At 45.0% G+C, this 24,988-nt stretch overlaps 2 protein-coding genes across 5 annotated transcripts in view; both read left to right on the plus strand.

Moving 5' to 3' along the window:
• Positions 1–24,988, plus strand: part of LOC136376342 (putative postmeiotic segregation increased 2-like protein 3) — a 182,649-nt gene that overhangs the window by 131,275 nt on the left and 26,386 nt on the right. The window lies entirely within an intron of this gene.
• RNF216 (ring finger protein 216) overlaps positions 1–24,988 on the plus strand; it is a 177,193-nt gene that overhangs the window by 71,133 nt on the left and 81,072 nt on the right. For all 4 annotated transcript variants that reach the window (XM_066342301.1, XM_066342302.1, XM_066342298.1 and 1 more), the window contains one exon: positions 425–503. In XM_066342301.1, coding sequence (XP_066198398.1) covers positions 425–503 — 79 coding nt within the window. The remainder of the gene's footprint in view (positions 1–424; positions 504–24,988) is intronic.

A 24,988-nucleotide genomic window follows, 5' to 3' on the forward strand; every position in this document is an offset into this window, starting at 1 on the left:
AGACCTCAGCATCCCAGGTCGATGCTCTATCCATTATACCACCACCAGTCAGGCTAAAAGAATAATTTTATTAATGGAAAAATCTGAAGTTCCAATTTTTGCCTACATTCCTAGGCATCTCTTAATGACCAAGCTTGTAGGTACAAATGTTGTACATTGGGTTGGAGTCAGGGTAACATGTACGAGGAGTTCTCAAAAAGGCATTATTTGTTGAATGGTTTGTACTGAGGCAGGACCCAGAATGGCACCTACATTTCCTGATGGAGCCAGAATAAAGGAGAGCCTCAGTCTGTGTTTTAATAAAGAGTAAGGAGTAAACAGAGGTGTGGCCGTCCAGCTGAAAACTTTATCATAGTATGAACAGTCCCATGGAACTACAACAGGCTTTATATTTGAAGTAACATGCCTTCTGTTCTGGCTGTAGGTGCCCCTCCTGCAGCTTTCCTGCCCTGCTGGACAGTGATGTGAAGAGGTTCAGTTGTCCCAACCCTCGCTGCCGAAAGGTAGGGAGGCAGGCTCTTTTCTATGTTTACATTTGAATGATGGTATTATGAGTTGCCTTAATGACACAAATATCTACTGGTTCTCTGTGTGCTGACCCATGAGAAGGGTTTGAGTGCTCTACTTTTCGTGAAAGCAGATGAAGATCAGTACTTTGTGAATGGTGGTTGACATGGTTACTGACAGGGCCACTGGTGGAATTGTAGTCACAAAGCTCAGCATCTCTGTTTTGTACCATCTTCCTATAAAGGCCGATATTGAAATGTGAAGTGTGAAGAGTTCTGTTTCTTCCACACTGTCAACATTATTCTTGGTTTCTCTTTTTACCACCCTGTTGTGCTCAAATAATTTCACACCCTGCCATTTTCTAAGTTTTAGCCTCACTTCTTTTTTTTTTTTTTTCCTTTTTCTGAAGCTGGAAACAGGGAGGCGGTCAGACTCCCGCATGCGCCCGACCGGGATCCACCCGGCACACCCACCAGGGGGCGATGCTCTGCCCATCCGGGGTATCGCTCTGTCGCAACTAGAGCCACTCCAGCGCCTGGGGCAGAGGCCAAGGAGCCATCCTCAGCGCCCAGGCCATCTTTTTGCTCTAATGGAGCCTCGGCTACGGGAGGGGAAGAGAGAGACAGAGAGGAAGGAGGGGGGATGGAGAAGCAGATGGGCGCTTCTCCTGTGTGCCCTGGCCGGGATCGAACCCGGGACTCCTGCATGCCAGGCCAATGCTCTACCACTGAGCCAACTGGCCAGGGCCTAGCCTCACTTCTTTGATTAAAGAACTGGGCATCATGTTGGTATCTCTGTCATGTCTGGTAGAATATTCACTCAGCTATTCCCATAAGAACTGACTGTGTCAGGTGAGATCAAAGCTATCCAGTAACCTCACTGTTGAAAATATTTCTTCTCTTTAACTAGACTCCTGTTCTTTGAATTAAGAATGTCTTAAACTTTGTCAACCATTTACATGCCACTGAGAGGTGTTTTTTTTAATTGATTTGAGACAGAGGAAGGGGGAGGAGAGAAAGAGAAACATTGATTTGTTGTTCCACTTATTTATACATTCATTGATTAATTTTTGTATGTGCCCTGACCATTGATCAAACCCACAACCTTGGCTTTTTGGGATGACGCTCTAATTGAGCTAACTGGGTAGGGCAGCCACTTAGAGTTTTTAATGAACATTAGCATCCACTTAGTGTTTTCAACCATCAGTCTACAGACTGTTGCTAGTCGGACAGAATTTTTTTTTTTTTTTTGTGGCAGAGGCAGAGAGAGTCAGAGAGAGGGGCAGATAGAAACAGACAGACAGGAAGGGAGAGAGATGAGAAACATCAGTTCTTTGTTGAGGTTCCTTAGTTGTTCATTGATTGATTTCTCATATGTGCCTTGACTGGGGGGGGAGGCTACAGCAGACTGAGTGACCCCTTGCTCGAACCAGTGACCTTGGGCTCAAGCTGGTGAGCCTTGCTCAAACCCGATGAGCCCACGCTCAAACTGGCGACCTCAAGGTCTCGAACCTGGGTCCTCCGCGTCCCAGTTTGACACTATCCACTGCGCCACCGTCTGGTCAGGCTAGTCCGCCAGAAATTTAGTGCTGATTCACGAAAGAGTTAGCCACCCTGATGTTGTGTGAAGATAATAGTGGACCCTGGGCAGATAGCTCGGTTGGTAGAGCATCATCCCGAAATGCAGAGGTTTCCAGTTCAATCCCTGGCCAGGGTACATATGAGAACAGATTGATGTTCCCATCTCTCTCTCTCTTTTTCCTCCTCCCTTCCTCTTTAGCTAAAATCAGTAAATTTAAAAAAAAAAAAGCTAATAGTGTCAGTTGGAAACCACTGCACTTAGACAAGTAATCTTTTTTTTTTTAATTATTTATTTTTACAAGGACAGAGAGAGGGATAGATAGGGACAGACAGACAGGAATGGAGACAGATGAGAAGCATCAATCATCAGTTTTTTGTTATGACACCTTAGTTGTTCATTGATTGCTTTCTCATATGTGCCTTGACCACAGGCCTTCAGCAGACCGAGTAACCCCTTGCTTGAGCCAGTGACCTTGGGTCCCAGCTGGCGAGTTTTTTGCTCAAGCCAGATGAGCCCGCGCTCAAGCTGGCGACCTCAGGGTCTCGAACCTGAGTCCTTCTGCATCCTGGTCTGACGTTCTATCCACTGCGCCACCACCTGGTCAGGCTAGACAAGTAATCTTTTAAGTCATTTTTCTAAAATAGCATGATCAGAATTGAATAATATATGTCTGCCTTGAAATGAAAGAATATATTGGAAAAGGAAGGAAGAAATCAAATAAATGGACTAAAACTGTGTTTAATTTGTCACCACCTCAGTCTGTTCCAAGAGTCTCTGGCATCTTGCAAATAGAAAAGGGGAGTAACTGACTGCCCTAAGATACAGAGAGCAAGGAGGCAGTAGCCAAGGCAGGGAAAAGGTGGGAGTGAAATGAAAATAAAGATGTTGAGATATTCTGGGCCCAAGGAGCAGGAGCATCCTGGACAACTGACTGGTCCTGGGAGTGTGAAGGTTTATGAGCTAGGTGGGGCTAGAGCCGTGCAGTCTTGACACCGTTCTGATGCAGAGGGGTGAGGGGAATAAAATACCAGGGAAATTTGTTTGGCCCTTGAGAGATGCCTATCAGCACCACCTCATCTGGAGTCTCCATGGATCACCCAGATGGAACTAGAAACTACATTTTCTGGTATGATGCCAAATTAGACTCTATAATAAGAGTGCTGATACAGTTTGGAGGGCCAAAGAGAAAGGAAGGCCATTATTTTCAAGGCCCATTACAAGCAGGCATGAATATGCACACGGATCTGAAATGGCATCCCATGAGTGTCAGGAACATCCGACCTGGGATGTCATGAAAGCCTCGGGAGGCTCGTAAGACCCTAGGCAAACACACCAAACACTCTGTTTTCTCTCTGTGGGAGAAATGTACATGTCCTGTTGAACTTGGAGATAATAATGTAGCTTCTTTGGCCAGTGAAATGTGAATGTACGTGAAATAGGTTACTTACTTAAAGAGTGGTAAAAACATATAGTGTATAGTCACAAGATGGCAGAATGGGCAGCCTCAGACCCTTCTTTTCCCACAGTAATACTGATTCATCAATACACAGAACAGTTCTCTTCATGAGAAATCTGGAAATTAGTAAAGAGGCTCTTGTGCTCCAAACAGTGCAAGACCAGCTGCAGTGAAGCCTGTAGGAAAACTGATGGAACTCACTCACCAGAGCCCTCCAACCAGATCAGTTGGGAGGAAACTCCTAACTTCTCCCTGGGGAGGGAATGAGAAGACAGAGAATATACATCTAACTTCCAGACTTCTCAGAGGACTGCCCAAGGCGCTGGCTTCTCTATCTGTCCTGAATCTAAACAGGAAAGGGCACCAGGTAGTGACAATTGAGAACAAAGGCAGTGGTTTGAGCTAGCATACATTTAACTTGTCATTGCCATTCCTCTCTGCTTAATGTTAGAGAAATCTCCTAACTCCTGGCTTCTCCCTAAGGAGGGAAAGCATTGGAGCATATGTCCAACATTCCGGCTGTTGGAAGACTATGCAAGGGGCTGGTTTCTATCTTGCCTGACTCAGAGCACTGACAGGCCTCTGAGAACAAAAAAGAACTAAGCATCTTAGAGGAAGAAAGCCTGCAGCTTTGTAGACTGACACCAGAGGGAGCAACAGATTACAAGCTTCTGAAAAAGAAACCAGCAAAACTTCTCCAACTGGGAATTTATACACATAAATCCAAATAAGACATCCACAGAAAAGGTTTTAGAGGGTCACAGAATCTATAGCCAGGCTGATTAGTGAAGATCTTTCCCTGAACAAAGCTCATCTGTAAAGACTAGGAGAGGTGACTTTTCTCAAATGTGTGGATTCCAACACAAAGTTACCAGGCACAAGAAGAAACATGGTCCAACAAAAGAACAAAATAAATCTTTAGAAACTGACCTTGAAGAAATTGAGTTGTATTAATTACCTGATGAAGAATTCAAAATAATTATCATGAAGAGACTCTATGAGCTCAGAAACGTCATGAAATGATAAGAATGAAAATATCGGCCCTGGCCGGTTGGCTCAGTGATAGAGCGTCGGCCTGGCATGCAGAGGTCCTGGGTTCGATTCCCGGCCAGGGCACACAGGAGAAGCGCCCATCTGCTTCTCCACCCCCCCCTTCCTCTCTGTCTCTCTCTTCCCCTCCCGCAGCCGAGGCTCCACTGGAGCAAAGATGGCCCAGGCGCTGGGGATGGCTCCTTGGCCTCTGCCCCAGGCGCTAGTGTGGCTCTGGTTGCGACAGAGCGACGCCCCGGAGGGGCAGAGCATCGCCCCCTGGTGGGCAGAGCATCACCCCTGGTGGGCGTGCCAGGTGGATCCCGGTCGGGCGCATGCGGGAGTCTGTCTGACTGTCTCTCCCGTTTCCAGCTTCAGAAAAATACAAAAAAAAAGAAAAGAAAATATCAACAAAGAAGAGATACTTCAAAAGAACCAAACAAATTTGGAGCTGAAGAGTGCAGTAAATCAGGGATTTCTAACCTTCATCTTATGATACACATGAACTACTAATTACTAAAATGCTTTGACACATAAAAATATGTATTTTGTGCCAACATGACAAAGCAGATAAGTATAATTTTGATTCATACACAACAGAGAGCTATTGTTGTGTTGGCTGTTGTCATTTTTTTATTTGGCAGTTAAAGGGAAAAGAGGTCAGTAGTGTCCCTGACTAAATAATCAGGTATTGCATGTTTAAAAATTTTTTGCGACACATCAGTGTGCCTCTTGTGGCACACCAGTTGAAAATTGGTGCAATAAATTATTGAACGTTTATCTAGAAGTGTTTAATAGCAGACTTGATCAAGGAGAAGAAAGAATCCACAAACTCAAAGACCAATCATTTGAAATTAAGCAGAGAAGCAAAAAGAAAAATAAAGAAGCCTAAGGGAAGCTTAGAGATGGAATGTATGGGACACCGTCAAGCAGACCAATATATGCATTTTTAGACTCCCCGGAGGATAGAAAGAGTCAGAAATCTTACTTGAAAAAATAATGGCCAAAACTTTCAAAGTCTGGGGAAGGAAGTAGACATCCAAATTCAAAAAGCCAAATGCTTTCCAATTAGGATGGACTGAGATACTTTACTATCAAATTGTCAAAAGTCAAAGACAAAGAGTTTAAAACTACAAGAGAAAAGCAACTTGTCATATACAATGGAGCTCCCATAAAATTTTCAATGAATTTTTCAGCAGAAACCTTGCAGGACAGAAGAAAGTAATGACATATTGAGAGTGCTGAAAGAATTAAAAAAAAATTCTGCCAGTCAGGAATACAGTATCCAGCATAACTTTTCCTCATTCCCAAAGCTGAGATAGTTTATCACCACTAGACCTGCCTTACAAGAATTGCTATAAAGGGACTTCTTCAAGTTAAAATGAAAGGATGACAGATAGCCAACAGAAAAACACATAAAGGTATAAAAAAGCTCACAGATAAATACTATATATAGACAAACAGTACAGTAATATATGTGGATGTAATCACTTTCAATTCTGGTATAGGATTTAATTTTTTTTTTTTTTTTTACAGAGACAGCAAGAAAGTCAGAGAGAGGGATAGACAGGAACGGAGAGATGAGAAGCATCAATCATTAGTTTTTCGTTGCGCATTGTGACACCTTAGTTGTTCATTGATTGCTTTCTCATATGTGCCTTGACTGCGGGCCTTCAGCAAACCGAGTAACCCCTTGCTTGAGCCAGCGACCTTGGGTTCAAGCTGGTGAGCTTTTTGCTCAAACCAGATGAGCCCGTGCTCAAGCAGGTGACCTCGGGGTCTTGAACCTGGGTCCTTGGCATCCCAGTCCAACGCTCTATCCACTGCGCTACCGCCTGGTCAGGCCAATTCTGGTATAGGATTTAAAAGACAAAAGTATGTAACTATATAGGCCCTGGCCGGTTGGCTCAGCGGTAGAGCGTCGGCCTAGCGTGCGGAGGACCCGGGTTCGATTCCCGGCCAGGGCACACAGGAGAAGCGCCCATTTGCTTCTCCACCCCTCCGCCGCGCTTTCCTCTCTGTCTCTCTCTTCCCCTCCCATAGCCAAGGCTCCATTGGAGCAAGGATGGCCCGGGCACTGGGGATGGCTCTGTGGCCTCTGCCCCAGGCGCTAGAGTGGCTCTGGTCGCAACATGGCACCGCCCAGGATGGGCAGAGCATCGCCCCCTGGTGGGCAGAGCGTCGCCCCATGGTGGGCGTGCCAGGTGGATCCCGGTCGGGCGCATGCGGGAGTCTGTCTGACTGTCTCTCCCTGTTTCCAGCTTCAGAAAAAAAAAAATGCAAAAAAAAAAAGTATGTAACTATAAAAATATATTAATGAATAAACAATATTAAAAGATGTGATTTGTGCCTGGCCTGTGGTGATGCAGTGGATAGAGTATCAACTTGGAATGTGGAGGTCACTGGTTTGAAGCCCTGGGCTTTGCCTGGTCAAAGCACATACAACAAACAATCTGAACAACGAAAATGAAACAGCTATGAGAAAGTGAAGCAGCTATGAGTTGATACTTCTCATTCCCCTGCCTCTCTCTCTCCTCTCTCTGTAAAATCAATAAATAAAATCTTTTTTTTAAAAAAAGAAGACATGCAAATAGACAACTGGTGTATATATAAAGGTGTTCATCACCACTAATCATCAGGAAACACAAATTAAAACCACAGTAAGCCTGACCAGGCGGAGGTGCAATGGATAGAGCGTCGGACTGGGATGCGGAAGGACCCAGGTTCAAGACACGGGCTCATCTGGTTTGAGCAGAGCTCACCAGCTTGGACCCAAGGTTGCTGGCTTGAGCAAGGGGTCACTCAGTCTGCTGAAGGCCCACGGTCAAGGCACATATGAAAAAGCAATCAATGAACAACTAAGGTGTCCCAACGAAAAACTGATGATTGATGCTTCTCATCTCTCTCCATTCCTGTCTGTCTGTCCCTGTCTATCTCTCTCTCTGACTCTCACTCTGTCTCTGTAAAAAAGAAATAAAATAAAATAAAACCACAGTAAGGTATTACCTCATATCTATTAGGATAGCCACTGTAAAAAATAAAATGAACAAACAAAACAAAGTAAGTGTCAGCAAGGATGTGGAGAAATTGAAACCCTTGTGCATTTTTGGTGGGAATGCAAAATGGTACGGGTGCTATGGAAAATAGTATGGAGTGTTCTCAAAAATAAATCTACCACATGATGCACCACTTCTGGATATTTATCTAAAAGAATTAAAAACAGATCCTGATCCTGAAGAGATATTTGGACTCTCACGTTAATTGCATTTATATTCACAATAACCAAGGCATGGAAACAGTCTAAATGCCCATCAATGGATGAATGAATAAAATCTAGCCTGGCCTGTGGTGGCACAGTGGATAAAGCATCAACCTGAAATGCTGAGGGCACCAGTTCAAAACCCTGGGCTTGCCTGGTCAAGGCACATATGACAAGCAACCAATGAAAAACTAAAGTGAAGCAACTATGAGTTGATACTTCTCTCTCCCCCCCTCAACTCCTCTCTCTGTAAAATCAATAAATAAAATATTTTTTTAAAATAACATAGTCTATCCCTATACTAGTGTATTATTATTCAGCATTTTAAAAAGGAAAGAAATTCTGAGATAAGCAGCAAGATAGATGAACCTTAAATACATTATGCTGAGATAAGCTAGTCAGAAAAAGATAAATTCTGTATGATTCCACTTACAGGATATATCTAAAGAAGTCACTCACAGAAGCAGAAAGTAGCTAGTGGTTGCCAGGGACTGGGGGAGGGGAAATAGGGAATTGTCATGCGGTGGGTATGAAATTTCACGCAAGATGCACAAGTTGTAAAGATCTGCTCTGTAACAATGCACATATAGTTAGTTAACAATACTCAGCTGTGCACTTAAGAATATGTAAATAGGATGGATTTCATGTTATGTCTTTTTTACCATAATTAAAAATAACAAAGAGCATATGGTTCACTGTCTCTTTTCCTTCTGCCAGGATGGACTTGTAGTAATGTCTTTGTTTTGAGATACTGAAGTTTGAATGTGTTTCCAAAAGCATAACCTGGCACATCCTGAGTGATGGAGATTATGAGAAACAACACTGACTGTGGGGGTAGAGAAAAGGAGCAGATTTGAAAAATAAGAGGGAGACAGGGTTAGAAGGAAATACTCTGACTGGGGGTAGGGAGAAGTCCAGATGATTTCCTGCTCTGATTTGGACCACTAAGTCGGTGATAGTGCTATTCACTCAAAATTGGAAATACAGTAGAAATAAAGATTCTTGAGGAGAAGATTAGTTCTGTTTTGGACATACAGGGGATCCTCAGGTTACAACAGTCTCAACATATGACATTTCAAGTTTATGGCGCTTGCTCCCATAAAAACTTAAAAATATTGAGATGTGAGTGTTTCAGCTTACACTGTTAGTATCGTACTTACTGACTACATGGGTTGTGTGCAGCAGAAGAATACACAGTAACATGGTGTATGAGTGAGGGAGTTGGCATCCCCCAGTACGCTTACCTACGTCATTTTGGACTGTTAAAAACACAAGTGTTCCACTTATGTTAGGATAAGGGTGTGTTTCGACTTACATCAAAAATCGGGTTATGCCTGACCAGGCGGTGGCACAGTAGATAGAGCGTTGAACTGGGATGAGGAAGGATCCAGGTTCGAGACCCCAAGGTCGCCAGCTTGAGCGTGGGCTCATCTGGTTTGAGCAAAAAGCTCACCAGCTTGGACCCAAGGTCGCTGGCTCCAGCAAGGGGTTACTCGGTCTGCTGAAGGCCCACGGTTAAGGCACATATGAGAAAGCAATCAATGAACAAATAAGTCGCAATGCGCAACGAAAAACTAATGATTGATGCTTCTCATCTCTCTCTGTTCCTGTCTGTCTGTCCCTGTCTATCTCTGCCTCTGTAAAAAAAGAAGAAAAAACAAGAAAAAAACGGGTTATGTCATGTGTCTGTTGTAGGAACCCTAGGACCCCTTGTACTGAGTTTTGAGTGTGGAGTTGCATTAGAAAATGCAACTACTTTCTAGTGGCTGGCACATAGTAGGTGTTTAATAATCATTTGGTAAGTGACTAGGATCAGGAACACGGAAGGAAGGATAAAGGCTGGGGGTAGATTTTGCAGTCCGGACTAAGAAGCATTGAAGAGCCCTGGGAACAGGTAGAGGACGGAAGCAACAGGTTGTGGGGAAGACAGTGGGGCTGGAGCGGGGGCCAGCGAGGAGTTAGAGAAAAGCTGCTAGCATTTCAGTTAGAATCTAATCAAATTAAATAGATGAGTTTAGGGAAATTATTACCTTAAGAAATGTTGAATCCTGCTAAGTTCAAAGTATATCTTTCTGTTTATGCAAAGATTTCTATGATCCTCAATAATGTTTACATCATAAGGTGTCGTCCATTATAGTATGCTTCAGAATTTGACACCACCGGTGGATAAAATACCATTCTAGTCTTGCTTTCTACTGTTAGGGAAAGGTCTTCTGGTGTTTGGCCCATCATGAGAAATAAAGTGAAAACTGTGTCTCATGGGAACCTGAGTCAGTGACAGCAAATTTCAGAGAATCTTTTTTGTGACAGAGACAGAGAGAGTCAGAGAGAGAAACAGACAGACAGGAAGGGAGAGAGATGAGAAGCCATCAGTTCTTCATTGTGGCACCTTAGTTATTCATTGATTGCTTTCTCATATGTGCCCTGACAAGGGTGGGGCTACAGCAGACTGAGTGAGCCCTTGCTCAAGCCAGAGACCTTGGTCTCAAACTGTCAAGCCTTGCTCAAACCAGATGAGCCCGTGCTCAAGCTGGCGACCTCGGGGTCTCGAACCTGGGTCCTCCGCATTCCAGTCCGACGCCGTGTCCACTGTGCCACCTCCTGGTATGGAGTATTTGAGTGTGGAGGTCCACTGTATCTTTTGAATGGGAAGAGCTTAATAAAATTACAGCCAAGGTTCATCTTTATTACGAGCTATGGAAAAAGTTGCCACTAGGTGGCACTGATGCTCCATGAGAAAGGTTTTTCTCTTGAGCATTTTTAAAGTATGTGTCAACAAAACATTGTCTTGTAAGCAGAATTGACAGAATTCTTTTAGGCTTAGTACCAAAGCAAACCACTATGAGCATTCAGAATGTAATGTCAAAGATGTCAGTGTCTGGGCATATGCTTTTTTTTAATGATTTTATTTATTGATTTTAAAGAGAAGAAAGAGAGAAAGGCAGGGGTGGAGGGGTGGAGAGTGGGAAGCATTAGTTTATACTTTCTTCTCGTATGTGCTTTGATCTAGCAAGCCCAGGGATTTGAACCGGGGACCTAACTCCAGGTTGACGCTTTACAACTGCACCACCACAGGTCAGGCAAGTTTCAGCATATGCTTTTGCCTTTTTTACTTGTATAAATTCTCCTTATGACATCCTTTCTCTTCAGCAAGGTGGCTGAACCATCCATTAATCCTGAAGGATTCATAAGGTTTAAGAAATGAACCACAAGCTAATTTTGGCCTGTGTGAGACTAAGGGCATCAGCTTCCTCAATGTAGTGGCTTTGCCAGTAATCTGAACTCTAGTTAGATTTCCAGGAACTTGTCACTCTGAGACAAGGCATTTATGTTAGGGCTTGAATGCCTACAATCATTTCCCTGAAACCCTGAAGAATAAGATACTATATCTCTGATGAAATGAGGAAAGAGTCTTTGTTTCGTTGATGCTTTAAAATGCTTTGTCAAAGCAATCAGTGTTCACCCCACTCTTGTATTCTCAGATAAAGGATTCTTCAGTTTGTTTTCACGTGTTGCTCTTAGGAATTAATTGGATGTGATAGGTTTGGGAGACTTTAGTGTTGGAGAAAAGGAAATTTGAAAGCAGTGTTTCTGGAATATTTATTCTTAGGGTAAAAAGATTCCCTGTTGAGCCTTTTCTCTTCCAGAATCATTACTTTGCTCCATAAAGTAGAGCTTTCCGGAAAGGTAGCCAGGACCTAACAGGTGGAAGTCTGAGTATTCACAAAGCACGTCCTAAAGAAGAGGGGCCACCAAGTGCTGAGACTGTAGTGAGAGTAACTGAAGAGCACCGTGCTTGTTGTCTTTTTCGGGAGCCTGAGAATGTGAGTGTGTAATTACTCACCTCTTTCTGGATTTCACTTGTATTTATTTTTTTGTTTTTTTTAATTTTTTAAAAATTTTTTATTTTTTTACAGAGACAGAGAGAGGGATAGACAGGGACAGACAGACAGGAACGGAGAGAGATGAGAAGCATCAATCATTCGTTTTTCATTGCGCGTTGGAACACCTTAGTTGTTCATTGATTGCTTTCTCATATGTGCCTTGACTGTGGGCCTTCAGCAGACCGAGTAACCCCTTGCTGGAGCCAGCGACCTTGGGTCCAAGCTGGTGGGATTTTTGCTCAAACCAGATGAGCCCGCGCTCAAGCTAGCGACCTCGGGGTCTCAAACCTGGGTCCTCTGCATCCCAGTCCGACGCTCCATCCACTGCGCCACCACCTGGTCAGGCTGTATTTGTTTTTAATGTATCTTTCTCACCCACTAATTCTCTTCCCTACTCATCTTTTCCACCCTTTCCAGGCTCAGGCTCCTTCCTATCCTTCTAGCATTCAGTGTTATTGACTCTACAAAAGTGAAATATAACCAGATAATTATTAACATCTGCAATGAACCAATTTGTTGCTTTAAAAAAACAGGCATCTGCAGCGCCTACAGTAGCTGAATGGCTGTGTGAAGAGAATGTAAATGAGTCTGAACCAGCTGTCAGTGCCAGGGCGCCTCCAGCTGTGACAGTAGATGGTTGGCACTTATTAGCAGTACTATAGTTTGAGCCCCAGCCAGTCAGCTGAGTCCTGTGCTGAGCACAGGCCTTTACATTTATCTAAATATGAATGAAGCTTGATCCTCTTGTTTCCACTAGCAGGGAGGACCTTTATTCAGGAGGTAACATTGATGAGAACTAAATGTCTAGGTAACAGAAGGAGTTTTAAAGCCCCCAAACAAAGGCTCATTTACTGGTGTGGAAGTCCATGCTGCAAAGTGCAAGTCCACAAAAGAAGGGGGGTGGTTCCTTTTCTGAGATTGGGCCTGACCCTGTCTCAAATTGAGGACCTCAGGCTGCAGTGATGATATGCCAGAGCCCTCACTCCCATTGGTCCCCACAGCCACCCTGTGAAGTGGACATAGGAGGGTGAAGTCAGATGATGGTAAATTATGGAGCTAAGAACCCAAAGGGAGGCCTCCCTACCCCCAAATGCTGTCCCCATGAGCCACCCTTTCATCAAGCACTGAGTGGAGCTGGTGTTGTAGCAATGAGGTTTCAGGATTTAACTCTTATTTTGTCTTAATTTTTTGTCAGTTTCCACTATTTAAAATTCCCCATAAGAAACAGCATAATGAATCTGTTCCATCATATGCCGTCTAGGTCCTTGAGAGATCTGGGCTGATAATTATACACACTTCCTTACTTGACATGTTCACATATCAAGCACTGTGATTAGAGAACCTGAATCTTTCAGAGAGATAGTGTGTGTGTTTCCATGAAGAATAATAACAACAAAGACAAATACTGCTTCCTCTATTCCTACTCTACCTTCCCAATAAAAGTCAAATAAATACCCTATCTACTATTATTTGCAGTGCTTATTTAAAAAGGAGATAAATATCTACCCAAAACACAGGCTCCCACATGCTCCCTACCCAGATCCACCCGGCACGCCCACCAGGGGGTGATGCTCTGCCCATCTGGGCCATTACTTTGCTGCAATCAAAGCCATTCTGGCGCCTGAGGTGGAGGCCATGAAGCCGTCCTCAGCACCCAGGGCTAACTTTGCTCCAGTGGAGCCTTGGCTGCAGGAGGGGAAGAGAGAGACAGAGAAGAAGGAGAGGGGGAAACAGATGGGTGCTTCTCCTGTGAGCTCTGGCCGGGGAATCGACCCTAGGACTTCCACACGCCCGGGCTGACGCTCTACTGCTAAGCCAACTGGCCAGGGCTATACTTTTTATTTCTATATTTAATTTTCTTTATCCCTTGATTTGGGCATTGAATGGTGAAAATAACTGCCTCTCCTTCATGACCTGCCTTAGAAGAGGCTAGCGGACTGGTGCCTTGGCACGGGTGGCACTGCTATGGTGCCCCCCCCCAAGAGGTGGTGCAGCCCTCAGATTCTTCCCCTTGAAACTTCCAGAGATTGACTGATGACCTCTGCAGGTGGTGGAGTGCACCTCTAAGCCAAGCGGTCTGGCAGTCTGAGCTGTCAGTGTGGGCTCCTCTTTCTGATGCTTTGCCCCAAAGAACATTCCGATGCTGCTTTTTTCACCCAGTGAGGAGAAGTTGGTTAAAATGTTGCCACCTTGCCCTGGCTGAATAGCTCAGTTGGTTAGAGCATCTTCCCGAGGCACAGAGGTTGCCAGTTCCATCCATCCCCAGTTAGGGCACATGTAGGAGCAGATCGCTAGTCCTTTCTTCCTCTCCTTCTCTACCTTTCTTTTTCTAAAGTCAATACAATAAACATTTTATAAATAAATAAAAGAATGTTGCCACCTTCCCCAGAGACAAATCACAGAATTTCCTATTCAGTTCAGAATGAAGAGGCTTCGAGTTTCTTCTCTGTCGGCATTGCTTGGGAAAAATCCTTTTGTTTGTCTTGATTAGCGAGTTCTCTGTTTTGTGAGCTCTTTTGAAGACAGTGTGTTTGAAGTATTTATTGATGCGCTGCTCTGGGTCCAGCAGTGTGCTGGAATATTAGAGAAATCATGGCTCTCACTTACACTGCAGCTAAAGAGATAGTCTTTCCCAGTGGTTAAGTCAGGGATTTTGACACTGAACCTGCTCGTGCTTTTTTTTTTTTTTAATTTTGTTGGGGTGACACTGGTTAACATAATGATTCATGTTTCAAGTGCCCATTTCTATAACCCATCTCTGTGCACCACTTTGTATGTTCACACGCATACCCTCCACCCTGTTCATGCTTTAATTCTAGCTTTTCCACTTCTTGGCTTTGTGGCTTAGGGTAAATACATTTTCTGTCTGTAAAATGAGAACGTTGTACCTCCATCATAGGGCTTTGGGGCAAAGTAAATGGAATGTCAGTTGTATCTCAGTGAAGCTGGGTGTGTGTGTTGGGGGGGGGGGGGGTTGAAGGCATGAGGTAGGTAAAGTGCTTACTCCACTACCCAGTACTTCCTCAGTCAGGAGACAAGGAAGGCAGAGACCGGTCCTGACATATGTGCTGCAGGTGCAGTGCCGGCCCAGGTGGGGAAAGGAAGTCCTAGAGAGGAGGAACTTGTCCCAGGTTTGTCCAGTCTGCTAACATAAGAGCATGGAGCTGCCCTGAAGTGGGCAGATGGGGGACCAGAAGATGACTCCTCAATTACCTTACAGTTTTTCAAACCAGGTACAGTCGTGGGCTGCTTAAGGACAGGGACACGTTCTGTGGAATGTGTCTCCAGGTGATTTTGTCATGCAAGCATCATAGCATGTACTTACACACACCTGAATGGCACAGCCCACCTCACACCTCGTCTCTGTGCTGGACCTACTGCTCCCAGGCTACAAACTTGTGCAGGTTACTGTACAAAACGTCATGAGATTAAATCAAGGGCAAGAAAATGATGCGATCAAGAGACACGGTAAGCACAGGATATGTGAGGAGACTACTGCTCTTATACCATGGCATACTGTTTTACAGCAAACTTTTAATACATATAACTAGAAAGTGCACTCTAAAATAATGATTAGAAGTATAGTATAGTAAACACATAAACCAGTAACACAGTTGTTTATTATCAAGTATGTACTGCACGTGACTGTATGTGCCACACTTTCATACAACTGGCAGTACATCAGGTCTGTTTATACCAGCATCGCCAGAAACATGTCAGTAATGCATTGCCCTGTGCCTGATGCCTGTAACATCACTAGATGATAGGAATTTTTCAGCTCCATTACAGTTTTAGGGGACCACCACCATATATTTGGTTGGTGACCAGATTGTTATGTAGTGTGTGACTATACTCAAAAAACTCTTTTCTTACTAGCATGCTAAAATGTAAAGTGGATAGACTTTTGAAACTAAATTTTCTTTCTAACCAATTTGTTCTTTAAGAAATAATCGCTTTCGCCTGACCAGGCGGTAGTGCAGTGGATAGAGCGTTGGACTGGGATGTGGAGGACCCAGGTTTGAGACTCTGAGGTCGCCAGCTTGAGCGTGAGCTCATCTGGTTTGAGCAAGGCTCACCAGCTTGGACCCAAGGTCACTGGCTCAAGCAAGGGGTTACTCGGCCTGCTGTAGCCCCACGGTCAAGGCACATGTGAGAAATCAATCAATGAACAACTAAGGAGCCACAACGAAGAATTGATGTTTCTCATCTCTCTCCCCTCCTGTCTGTCTGTCCCTATCTGTCCCTCTCTCTGACTCTCTCTGTCTCTGCCACACACAAAAAAAAAGAAAGAAAGAATCACTCTCACTTTAGCGCATACTGCAGTCAGAGAAGGACCCTGTGCTACCCTGTGGAGAGCTGTGTCCTGAAGAAGGCTGCCTATGGGTTTGCCCTCCAGAGTCTCAGTTGCCCAGTTTATAGCACCTCTGTGTCCCCTCCTCTTAGGGTTCTCATTGATTTTTTTCTTTATCCCTATTCAAAAAGATTAGTATCTCAAGAATGATGTTCAAAGAGGTGAATGTAGGAAGGGCCTAGAAACAAAAATGATAGTACATTTTGCAGGAGAACCCAGAATTAGTTGCAAAATGAAGATAAAAACCCGTGATTTGTTTCAGTAACTCACTGGTAATGTTTTTTGTCTTCCTGGGTGGGCACTGACCGACCTTTTGAGTCCTCACCACCCCACCCACCTCCAGTGCAGCAGGCAAGCCTGGAGGTAGGGGCTGTCACCTTTTACTGTCCTTATAGGGAAAGGACATACATCCTTGTCTCTCTCTTGTTTTGGTCTCTACTGAAATGTGCTGTCTGTAGTACTTAAAGAAAATAGGTTTGTATGGGCACTTTATTAAAGTAGAAGTCTGACCCTGTTCCATGGTTTTTGTGGCCACCATTTATCAGTCTCATCACAGCCTGTCCCCGATTACAAACCATACAGGGTCATAAGCTTTGAATGCCTCTGCTTCTGGAAACCACAAATTACTTGTTAGTGCCTTTATATGTTTTTGCTAAAATAACTTAATGGCATTTTCTGTGCCTGTGGCCTCATCAAAGGAGAGGTACATTTTGATTCAAACTCTTTAGAAATCTCACATCAAAAATCCCTCAAGAATTGATATCTACAAAATATCTTTTTATAGAGTCATTTGCCTTCTTTTTGTCTTTATTCTAATTATGTATTACCAGGTGTCAGCATCTTAATTTGTTTTAGTGATTCTCATTGTGGCGTCCTTGAGAAAGGAGTGTGCGCACACAAGTGTGTGGACTGCAGAGCAATAGTATCCCCTCTTTGCATTCTCAGCACAGAGCACTGCAGGGCTTCCCGCCTTCCAGGTGGAAGAGAAATTGTTGCTATGGTGATAACACAAGCATGAAAACACCCTGTATCCCCATGGGTGCCTGTGTCAGGGAGAAGGAATGTGTGTGAAGGAAGCTATAGTGAAGAGGAGTGTTCAGAGAACAGTCAGCAGAATCAGAGTGAAGCCTAGGCTAATGCTGCCCCTGGGGGGAATTTCTTATGTTTACTGTTGAATTCAAGGTCATTTTCTGATTGTTCTGTGGTGGCTGAGAAATGTAAATAGCTTTTATTCCTCTGTGTCTTCCCCACAAGCGGACAGAGAATGAGAAGGGCCTGTCACCTGTCTAGTCCCCAGAAGTCACATAACCTTCTCCCAGACCACAGATAAAAAAGCGTGTATCTGTGGTCAGTGTACTACTGTTCCAAGTGGGATTGACCACCCAAACCCACTATTCTTTCTGTAACCAGTTCAGGAACCAGCCCTGCATTCTTTTTTCTTTTCTTTCTTTTTTTTTTTTTTCCAGAGAGAGAGAGAGAGAGTCAGAGAGAGGGATAGATAGGGACAGGAACGGAGAAAAATGACACATCGATCATCAATTTTTCTTTTTTTTTTTTTTCATTTTTCTGAAGCTGGAAACGGGGAGGATCATCAATTTTTCGTTGTGGCATTTTAGTACAGCAAGACCGAGTAACCCGTTGCTCGAGCCAGCAACCTTGGGCTCAAGCTGGTGAGCTTTGCTCAAACCAGATGAGCCCGCGCTCAAGCTGGTGACCTCGAGGTCTCAAACCTAGGTCCTCCGCACCCCAGTCCAACGTTCTATCCACTGCGCCACTGCCTGGTCAGACCCTGCATTCTCTTTTGAAACTAAATGACATCTGTGTGCTCTCTGTCTGCATTATGTGTTAATGTCCCTGGAGAAGATAGACTCGGAATCACCTTCGTAGTTCAGAAGAGCCATGCTGAGGAACTAAGTCCAGTCCTCTGAGGTTGGGATGAAGAACACAACCCAAAGCTAGTGTGCCATTCTACCAAAAAGAGCAAATGCAGTCAGGATTCCTTGAAGTGAGTGTTTCACATTGTAGTTAAAACAAATGGAGCCTGACCAGGGGGTTGCTCAGTGGATAGAGCATCGGACTAGAATGCAGAGGACCCAGGTTTGAAACCCCAAGGTCACTGGCTTGAGAGTGGGATCATAGATGTGACTCCATGGTCGCTGGCTTGAGCCCAAAGGTCGCTGGCTTGAAGCCCAAGGTCGCTGGCTTGAGAGTGGGATCATAGATATGACTCCATGGTCGCTGGCTTGAAGCCCAAGGTCGCTGGCTTGAGCAAGGGGTCACTCGCTGTGCTGTAGCCACCCAGTCAGGCACATATGAGAAAGCAATCAAGGAAAAACTAAGGAGCTGTGCCTGACCAGGCGGTAGCGCAGTGGATAGAGCATTGGACTGAGACGTGGAGGACACAGGTTCAAGACCCCAAGGTCTCCAGCTTGAGCCCAAGGTCGCTGGCTTGAGCAAGGGGTCACTCGGTCTGCTGTAGCTTCTCGGTCAAGGCACATAAGAGAAATCAATCAATGGGCAACTAAGGAACCTCATTGAAGAATTGATGTGTCTCATCTCTCTCCCTTCCTGTCTGTTCTATCTGTCCCTCTCTCTGTCTCTCTGTCTCTGTCACAAAAAAAACCTCCAAAAAAACAAAACATAAAAACCACAAATGGAAGTCAGGGTACCTGCCAATAGAATTCAGCAGGTTTAAGACTTTCTTTTTTTATCAATTTAAGTCACACAGCTAGCAGGTGATATCAGGAGTCAAATCCAGGGCTTTCTTACTTACTGTTATTTGTGTGTTTTCAGGCGTGACTTTGGTATGATGGGTCGATTCTAAGAGTCCTTATTTTGTGGAGATATAACCTGCAATATTTACAAATGAAATAAAGTATGATCTGGGATTTGCTTCAAAATTATACTAGCAGGAAAGAAGATAGAAGGGTGGATAGGGTCTAGATAAGCTAAGATAGGCCATGGGTTGATAATTACTAAATCTAAATGAGCCTGACCTGTGGTGGCATGAGTAGATAAAGCGTTGACCTAGAATGCTGAGGTCGCTGGTTTGAAACCCAGGGTTGCCCTATGAAGGGACATAATGAGAATTGATGCTTCCTGCTCCTCCCCCCTTCTCTCTCTCTCTCTCTCTCTCTCTCTCTCTCTCTCCTCTCTAAAATGAATAAGTAAAACTTTAAAAATCTAATAAATAAATAAATAAAAATGTCTGGCTTTAAGCAATACTTTAAAAAATATATACAGTGTGTTCGTAAAGTCATGGTGCATTTTTGACCAGTCACAGGAAAGCAACAAAAGACGATAGAAATGTGAAATCTGCACCAAATAAAAGGAAAACTCTCCCAGTTTCATACCTATTCAGTGCAGTTCGATGTGGGCTCACACACAGATTTTTTAGGGCTCCTTAGGTAGCTATCCCGTATAGCCTCTACAGACTTGTCACTGATTGATGGCCTACCAGTACGGGGTTTCTCCACTAAACTGCCGGTTTCCTTCAACTGCTTATCCCACCGAGTAATGTTATTCCTATGTGGTGGCGCTTCGTTATAAACGTGCCGATATTCATGTTGCACTTTGGTCACGGATTCAAATTTAGCAAGCCACAGAACACACTGAACTTTCCTCTGTACCGTCCACATCTCGACTGGCATGGCCGTGGGCTGCTCCGCTGTATACACGGTGTTATGTCATCATCTGCGCATGCTCACATGCCACATCATCCTACAGAAACCGGGAGGCTTGGCCTGACCTGTGATGGTGCAGTGGATAAAGCGTCAACCTGGAAACAGGTTGCCGGTTCAAAACCCTAGCTTGCCTGGTCAAGGCACATATGGGAGTTGATGCTTCCTGCTACTCCCCTTTCTCTCTCTCTCTCTCTCTCTCTCTCTCTCTCTCTCTCTCCCTCTCTCTCTCTCTCTCCCCCCCCTCTCTAAAATGAATAAATTAAAAATTAAAAAAAAGGAAACTGGGAGGGTTTTCCTTTTATTTGGTGCAGATTTCACATTTCTGTCATCTTTTGTTGCTTTCCTGTGACCAGTCAAAAGTGCAGCATGACTTTATGGACACACTGTATATAAGTGTGTTGGGCAGATAAAATGTATTATGCTCACTTTGTTAAAGATAACAGGAGGAGGCCGTTGCCCAGGTGATATTAATGTGTGTTGGGGATCATTGTAGCCTGGGGCTTGGTTTTGGGATTAAGCCTTTCCCACCCTTTTTTGATGTGGGGTGGTACAATCCAATCATGCCTCAGAGAAGTGACTTTGTATTAGAGACTTCCCTATTATGTATATTGGATTAAGGGTTTGGATTTCTACACTATAAAATGGGGTCGAGCGGGAGCTTGGGCTCTTGGTTCCTGGGATTATCATTAGAAGAGAGAGCAGAGGAGAGCAGAGAAAGGCCACGTGGAGGAGGCCAGGAGAAGCAGCCAAGATGGTGGAGTGCTGAGTGAGATGCCAGTTTGTGTAGAGTTTGTATTTGGGATGAGGAAGGAGATGGGAGATGGGGAACTGAGGAGAATAAGGCTGGTGAGCTAGAAACCTTTGATTCTAGGAAACTCGGATAAGTCAGTGGCTTTGTGAGCACTGAATGTGAGTGGCTTTTGGAGCCCAGTGTGTGTTTTTACTTGCCCGCCGGGTGCAAGCTAGAATTAAAGACTATGGCCCACCAGTTTGTGGCTCCGTTGTTTCTTTACCGACTGTCCGAATCCAATGCGAACCTACATGGGCCGGGCTGCTGTGTTGGCAGCCCTGGCTACTGGCTTTACAAAGTGGCCTGACCTGTGGTGGTGCAGTAGATAAAACATCAACCTGAAACACTGAGGTCGCCGGTTTAAAGCCCTGGGCTTGCCTGGTCAAGGCACATGTGACAACCAACTACTACGAGTTGATGCTTCCTGCTCCTCCCTTTCTCTCTCTCTCTTCTCTCCAAAAATCAGTAAATAAAATCTTTTTTAAAAGAATGTAAGTGATAGGTACGTGGGGTTCATTATATTACCTACTTTTAAATATGTTTAAATTATTTCATAATAAAAAGTTAATTTTTATTTATTTGTATGTTTTAAAGAAAAAGGGAGGGACAACAGACAGGTACAGACAGACAGGGAACTCATAGTTGTGGCAGCTTATTCATTGATTGCTTTCTCATATGTGCCTTGACATAAAATGTTAATTATAAAGCACACCAACTAAAGAAATCTCAGTTTGTTTGACATTCTATATATGTGCTCTTACCTATGTTGCTTTGCCGTTTCAAGGTACCTCACTCTTAGGAACTGGAAAGACCCTTACTCAAGTGTTTTACATATTTTGTGACATGTTACATTTTTAAGATATGAGGAAAATGTGTAACAACAGAAAAATGTCAACAGCTATTTGTGAGAAGATTAAAGGGCTTGGAGGCTTCATGGGTAGTTTCTCTACTTGTACAAGGTTCTTCCAAAGATGTGGTGGTGACCTGGTTGGTGTTTTCCAACTTCTCTGAGAAAACAGACTTCACCTCCTCATAAGGAATCCAAGATATAAGCAGTGAAGCAGGCTCCAGGGTCGTGGGTCCCAGCACAGAGCACTGTCTGCAGGCTCCCAGACAGCCTGCCACAGGCCCCTTGCTCTAGCATGACTTCCAGAATGCGGTCCTGCCTCAAGGCCAGGTGGAGAGACCAGGTGACCTTTCTAGTCTTTCTAGTCCTGAGCCTATGACTTGAGGATACTGAGGGTTTTCAAACTGGCATTGGCATTTGGTTTTCAAAGAGAAATAAGCTAAGGGAATTTCTCAGATCAAATCCCTATAGCCTCATAAAAGCACTTTTCAGTTTTATTTCCCATTAGAAGTTCATATGAAAAGCATTTAAGTTTCAAAAGCTCCCTGTGTCTGAGAAGCTGATCCAGATTCTAGTCCAAAGAGAGTGAGATAGATTACAATTTTTTTCTTCTCTTGTCTTTTACTACAGCTTGTCCTTTTGCCTTTCTCTCCTCTCTTCTGTCAGATTTTGCAGCTAAAAGCATCTCCTGTGGCTGTTTCTTGTGTTATCAAAGTTGTCTTAGCTCAAGGCCCTCTTGCTTCCCCTAACCCCACCCCCACCCCACCCCCGGCCAGCACCCACTCTGACCTAACTCCACCTCTCTCAGCTTGGACCTTTTCTCTAGGTAGGCGTCCCCTTACCACATGCCCTGCCTGCTGTGCAGGTCCTTCCCTCTCATCCCCTCTTTTCTTTTCTCTGGACTCACTTTTCCCTAAAAACCTTTGCCCGACCATCGTACAGAAGAAACTGATGATGGTGTGCCCCTCGGCCTCCCTCACATTTCTTACCTCTTTGAACACATTCAGTAGACACCCCCTCAGCACAGGCTTGTACTGAGACAGAGGGGATATCACTGCTTTGGTTGGAATTTGGTCATTTGCTCAGAGGTATTTATTAAGTACTGTGCCTGAAGAACTATGAAAGGGGTGGCCACAGCCCTAACCTAAGATCTGGGCAGGGAGGCCAGCTTAGATGCAGACAGTTAAGTGGTGAGATAGGGGTGGTGACAGCTATAGGCAGTCCGAGGAGGAGACAGTCACTGTGATTTGGCACAATTGAGAAATACTTCATGAAAGAACTGAACTGGGTCTTGGCTTGACTGGGGCCTGATGGGACCTAATGGGTGGAGATATAGAGAAAGTACTCCAGGGCCAGAGAGTGACTCAAGCAAAGATGTGTGAAGGGTCAGCCAGTAGACAAGTGTGACAGAGCAGGCGGAAATGGAACTAGGAGATAAATGGACCCCAGAGAGAAGAAGGCTTTGCAGAGCAGAGCAAGAATAGTGAATCTGATCCCGGACACTCTAGGGAGCTGTTGCAGGCCTAACGTAGGGACAGTTTGATCAGAGTGCTATCTGGGGAGGGTGGACCTTGTAGGGCCACGAAGGAAGGAGTGGGAGTTGGGGAGAGATTAGATTCAGAATGTTAGGGGAACAAGCATCTCTTGTAAGGTTGGTTATAATGGGTCATTTCTTGTAACCTAGTGATCTAAGACCTGGGAACACGCATGCTCCCATGGTCCTCGGTTACCAGACCGCAGTGCCAGAGCTCATTCGTGCGGTGGCGCAGGTGTTTGCTGGGGTTCTTCTCCCTTCTCCAGAGGGCCCCGGCGGGACTGCTTTGGCCTGCAGACTCTGGTCTGGCTAGGGCACCAGGGGAGACGCAGCAACAGTCAGGAGTGGTGGTGGGGCGGGGCGACCCGCCCACGGCTGACAGTGGGCACAGAGTGGGCGTGCGTCCAAGAGGCTGCCTCGCATTGCTGCCTCCCTCCTGTGGTGGCTGTCCCTGGAGCGCAGCCTGCGGGCAGAGTGCGTGGGGTGTTGGAGGGAGCCACGTTGCTGCTGTGGAGGAACAGGAGACCTGGCCTGGCCTCTCACAGCTGCTGCTTCGCCACAGTTCCATGGCTGGCCGGGGTTTTAGTCCTTGAGTGCCTTAAATATGGGAGAAATCATGCAACCATTACAAGTTCTTTACCCCACCCATTTAAAAAGACTTGCTTTCCAGCCGAAAGCATGTTGGATAAGCTTAATTTCTCTCTCAGATAAGCTTAATTTCTCTCTCAGATAAACTTAATTTCACTAACTCTGACGTGCCTACAGATAATTGCCTAATTCTCCTTTTGCAACATGTTTTTCCAGCTGCTGAGAGGCCTGCTTTTTTTTTCCTGTGGGCCTCCTGACAAAAATGCAAACAGTGTAAGGCACTGTGATATCAACTGCTGTTTGTTACCAAAAGGGCTTGGATGTTAGTGTGCTTTCCTCGGGAGTGCAGTTTGCTGGAGTTCAGGGCCACTCTCCTGTCCCTGTGAACTGGACCGGGAGATAGGGATCAAGGCTGGGCTGGGCCACAGCAGAGGACACTGCCCCTCAGAGTGAGCTCTCCTCCCTACACAGCTGCAGTCCTGTGACCTCCTTGTATAAGGAAGTGAAGTCTGTTTTTTGGATGCAATCTGACTGGAACCGTTTTCTGGAGCAGCTCTGGCTTAGATCAGCAGAACACGAACGGCCGTTTTATACCTTGTTTTGTAAAACATACACTTCCACAAAAATAGGGCTTGATGCTCATAACTAAACACATCCCTTTGCAGGCAAGACAGGAGAGGACTGCATCTGGGAGCAGTTTGGCGGGGTTTTGCTTTCCCTCGCTGAGGCCTGGCGTGCACTGTCCATCCAGGAGTGGATGAGGGAGAACACTGTTCTCTCACCGCCAAAACCACAACAAATGACAGCTTTCCATTCTGTCATCTCTCGGCTCCACTGCTGGGCATGCAATTCATTTTTCTACCATAAAAGGGCAATGGAGCTCATGCAGAGCTGCGGTGCCTCCACTGCAGGGAGAAAGCAGAAGAGAGGGCCGAGGACAGTGCAGCGAGAACAGCAGCGCGCTCTCTCACTGGGCCCATGGCGCTGTGTAGGCCCGGCTGTGGGCGGGCGGCAGAGAGTGGGCACAGCAGGCTGCGGAGGCATTGACACCTCACACCTACCTGCGGCACATGAGTGTGTTGTTCAAACCCTGTTGTAAGGAACTGCATGAAATCTGCCAGTCATTCTAGATTGTGGGCATTTGGTTCTCTCCACTTGTAATTGCAGGTGCTGGGTTTATAAGCAGTCCTAGAGATCACATAGCCCACATACCACCACTGGGCAGATGAAGAAAGAGGTTCAGTGCCAGGGTCAGACAGCTTGAAGAAACCTCAAACTTCGTCTTCCGGTTATATGTGGACTTTGGGTTCAGGTGTAGCTAGCTCTCTAACCTGTTTCCTTGGTGGTCCAGTAGTATAGTTTGACTCAGTTAATGGTGAGTCATAGAAACCTTTACAATAGAAATACAGTTTTTAATTGGTGGATTTGTGTGTCAGTCTATCAGGGTCTTTCAGAATGTATCTATAGTGGTGGGCAAAA

Source organism: Saccopteryx leptura, chromosome 6 (assembly GCF_036850995.1).
Source record: "Saccopteryx leptura isolate mSacLep1 chromosome 6, mSacLep1_pri_phased_curated, whole genome shotgun sequence".
NCBI classification, from domain to species: domain Eukaryota; kingdom Metazoa; phylum Chordata; class Mammalia; order Chiroptera; family Emballonuridae; genus Saccopteryx; species Saccopteryx leptura.